The sequence below is a fragment of the Nanorana parkeri genome, unplaced genomic scaffold, assembly GCF_000935625.1.
Source record: "Nanorana parkeri isolate BGI_ZX_2015 unplaced genomic scaffold, ASM93562v1 scaffold87, whole genome shotgun sequence".
NCBI lineage: Eukaryota > Metazoa > Chordata > Amphibia > Anura > Dicroglossidae > Nanorana > Nanorana parkeri.
Window position 1 is genome coordinate 456,651 of NW_017306355.1, and position 4,069 is coordinate 460,719.

Below are 4,069 nucleotides of genomic sequence, written 5' to 3' on the forward strand. Positions count from 1 at the left end.
GGGGGGGGGGGGCCTTCATGGTTTCTTGCACTGGGGCCCTGAAGGTTCTAGTTACGCCTCTGACTCTCAGACACCCGATCTTCAGGTATCGGGTGTATGAAAAAGGTTAACCCTATCAGTAATGGATGCCTCTATACCGAGGCATCCATTAATGAATGATAACCGCTGATTCTCAGCGGTTTTCAGCCTTCTAGTGCAGCAAATAACTCATCACGTACAGTGTACGTAGGGGTACGAAGGGGTTAATTAAAAAATCCAGTGATTTATGAACTGTAGGATTCTCTGCAGACTGGACTTGTCAGCGTCAATTTACACAAAACATAAAACATTGCATCATTTTTTAATTGATTCACTTCATCCTTATCCAAGACTGCTGAAAGGTAATGAAATATTCTTTTGTCCCTACAAAGAAAAAAAAAATGAATGGCTGAATGTCCCGTTTTCAAAAAAAAATTGTAAACGTTTTCTGGAAGTTGCCAATTTAAAAAACATTAATTTGTGGTAGAATGTTTTTGATTACCCCACCATGTATTTATGTACACATATACTTATGAAACACCTAAAACAGTATAGGAAACCTAAACAAAGGATTAAAAGGAGATATTAGCAAAGGACTAAAGTGATATTACGGCCATCTTTACATACCTTTGCTTTCCAGGATTTATTGAAAACTTGTCTACATTGCTGTCAAAGGAAGTAGTAATGTCATCAAGGTACCCGTTGTCTCCAAATGCCCCCCACTCCATATTGATACACATCTTTCCCTCATGGCCTTCCAGCACTTCCACATTCCTCATCTCCTCCATGTAACAAGCATTTGTTCCTGTGCCTGTAAATACAAGAAAACTCAGCCAACAAATATGTGCAATAAAAACCTCAGCCAATATGATCAACTCATGTAGTGATGATCGGAGAGTCGGACCAATACGTAAAGTCTTCTCCAGCACATCCAACAAATTCTCAAATGGGGTCAAGGTTCTGAGTCTGTAGTGGCCAATCCATGCACTGAACTACTCCTTCACAATTTGAGCTAGATGAATCCTGGCATTGTCATTTTGGAATATGCTTGTGCCATAAAGGGAAGAAAAAAATCAATTTATGGAAAACCTTTGGCTGAACCTAGACCTGACCGGGCAACCCCAGACCAAAACACTGCCTGAAATTCAGGTGGTGACTTTTTTGGGGGCTGAACAGTGTATTATACACGCACACACAGTATCTTACCTACTATCAGTCCAATCTCACAGGCTGTATCATCATATCCACATGACATCATTGTTCCCACTGTATCATTCACCAGCGCTACCACACGGAAATCATGGTTCTGCCAAATAAAATTAACCATTAACCACAAAAAATGGGATTGTATACACACGACAGACACAGTGAAAGTTTAAACACAAGTACATACATTGTTTCTATTGGCTGCCTCTCTAAGAAGCCTGACGACATCTTCTCCCACACAACCAGATGCACTGAATCCCTTGGTCCATGAAATCAGGATGCCCTACAAATGAAACAGTATACAAAGCTTTAAAGAAAACCTTTCCAGAGAGAGGCATGAAGATTGACATCGTTACTCATTCTACAAATGCTAGTTTTCTGCCTGTCATGTCTACCCTCTTGCTTCAATACGGTGTGTTCTTTACCTGTAACAAGTATACAAATAAGAATGTCTGACTGATTTTATGGATAGGCATGCTTGTTCCAGGTCAGTGACTCAGTGCTTATTGAACCAAGTTGGTTAGTACACTAACCATACAGCATAATATTCATAGAGGATTGTCAATGACAGTACCATGTGCCTGTCAGAAAAGGGTTGCTTCAATTTCATTTTTAATAGGCACACCCACCCAAATAGCATTACTTGGTTACTAACCAGTTTTTAGTAGAATGACTGTTTAGAAATGTTGTCAGAAGCCATTGGTAAATACTGAAAACCAGCACTTAGTTGGACTTCAATAAACTGAATAAAGTTAACAGCCCAAGTTTTGGGTTACTTCATGGCACTCTACCTGTGAATAAACTTTATATGGTGTGTATTGGTAGACGGTAGATGGGTAGTACTTCACAATCATCTTACCTGATCAAGGCTGGTCTGCTTACAAGGAAAAGAAAAGGTGAAGCCCAGAGGTAGTTTTTTTCCTTGAAGGCCATTTTCCTTCTGAAATTCTGTGATACAGTTCACAATGTGATCAAAGAGCTGCAAAGAACCAGCATAAAAAAAAAACATTGTCAATTCACATTTCTGTAGCACGATTTAATATTGCATTGTAGCTATGTGGTTGGCAGATGTAATATACATAAGAAAAAACACATCAGCAATATCCCTAAAACACAAGCTCAAATTTTATACCCAAGACAGGTATAGGTTCCAAAATGGCTGATTTCACTACTGTATGATACAAACATCTTGGAGAACTAACCGCAGATCTTCTTTGGATGTAGGCTGCCTCAGATCCTTCTGTCTTTTCATGTAATCCCAGGGAGACTCGATGTTAAGATCAGGGCTCTGTGGTGGCCAAACCATCCCTTCCTCGACTCCTGAACCTCCACCATGCTTCACTGTTGCCTGCAGACACTCAGTCCAGACCACCTGCTGCCTTTTTTTCTGCGGCCTTGCAGCCAAAAAGCCATACCATTGACATGGAAACAAGGCTAAGCGATTCACCAATGGATGAAAACATAGCAACTGGGGTGCAGAAAAATGGCAGCAGTTGCTCTGGACCGATGAGTCAAAAATGTGAAATATTTGGCTGTAGCAGGAGGCAGTTTGTTCGCCAAAGGGCTGGAGAGCGGTACAATGACTGTCTGCAGGCAACAGTGAAGCATGGTGGAGGTTCCTTGCAAGTCTGGGGCTGTATTTCTGCCAATAGAAATTTGGTCAGGATCAATGGTGTCCTCAATGCTGAGAAATACAAGCAGATACTTATCCCGTCATGCCATACCATCAGGGAGGTGTGCGATTGGCCCCAAATGTGTTCTGCAGCAGGACAACGACTCCAAACATACAGCCAATGTCATTAAGAACTAGAAGAACAAGGAGTCCTGGAAGCGATGGATTGCCCTCATTTCATAATACATTTTAAAAAGTGCATGTTTTGCAGGTAAACTCATTTGCAGGGAGAGCTATTAGTGTGTAGCACTAATAAAAGTATTAAAGATAAAATAAAACAAATTAAACCAATAAAACAATTAAAGATGTAACGTATACATCACAGATTTTAAATATCACTTTTCATACAAAATAAACACAAAGGAGGGAGAAACATACCGCCTCACCAGTTCCTTGAATCACTTCAGTAGGCAAGGTGAAGGTCTTGCTTTTCATCTGTACTCCACTCTCATTTTTCAAGCCCACATTAATACACAATACTCTGAAATTGGTACCGCCTAAGTCCAGAGCTATGAATTCTCCTTCTTCTGTAATGGGGAAAATAAAATACATTATACTTAAGTGGAGCCAAACAGGGAGTAAAATGCATCCCCGTTGTTTGAATGGAAGCAGCCCACATTGTGTAACCAAGCTTTGTCAAGCCAAATACAATAACATTTCTACAATAGTGCCATTTTTGACTCATTATCAAGGCCAAGAATTGGATAATTATGTACCACAATGAGGTTTCAATATTAACCACAACATAGTTAATTCCACAGAAACCATAGATTTTCTCATAGCACAGAAATCATGAATTACCATAGTTGCTAATAATGTCCAGTCAAGGTCAGGCTCAACATCAGTAACATAGTAAAGTGTGAAGTACTTATGGTTCTGTCCCATGCCTTGAGCAGTTTGTATTAAACATGTTTCCAGGCAGCATAATTTACAGCAGGGGTAAAATGTTCAAGTTCTAAGCTACTAGCTAGGCCTTAAGAGTTACTCGCCACCAGCTGCGCACCTAAACCCTACCCTGCCTCAGCCTTAACTCCGCCCCCTAAAACACACCGTCTTAAAATTATCTTATAAATGACACCGTTACATGTTTTATGCAAAATAAAGTTACAACAATAAAATATTAACAACCTTTATTACCATAAAGCTCCCTGCCCCCACATATAAAATAAACCC

At 40.0% G+C, this 4,069-nt stretch overlaps 1 protein-coding gene across 1 annotated transcript in view; it reads right to left on the bottom strand.

The window, feature by feature from the left end:
• Window positions 1–4,069, bottom strand: part of HK3 (hexokinase 3) — an 86,575-nt gene that overhangs the window by 10,277 nt on the left and 72,229 nt on the right. Inside the window, exons 12-16 of the mRNA XM_018552405.1 lie at window positions 3,275–3,423; window positions 2,084–2,203; window positions 1,412–1,507; window positions 1,225–1,324; window positions 646–829 (exon numbers count right to left, since the gene is read on the bottom strand). Coding sequence (XP_018407907.1) covers window positions 646–829; window positions 1,225–1,324; window positions 1,412–1,507; window positions 2,084–2,203; window positions 3,275–3,423 — 649 coding nt within the window. The remainder of the gene's footprint in view (window positions 1–645; window positions 830–1,224; window positions 1,325–1,411; window positions 1,508–2,083; window positions 2,204–3,274; window positions 3,424–4,069) is intronic.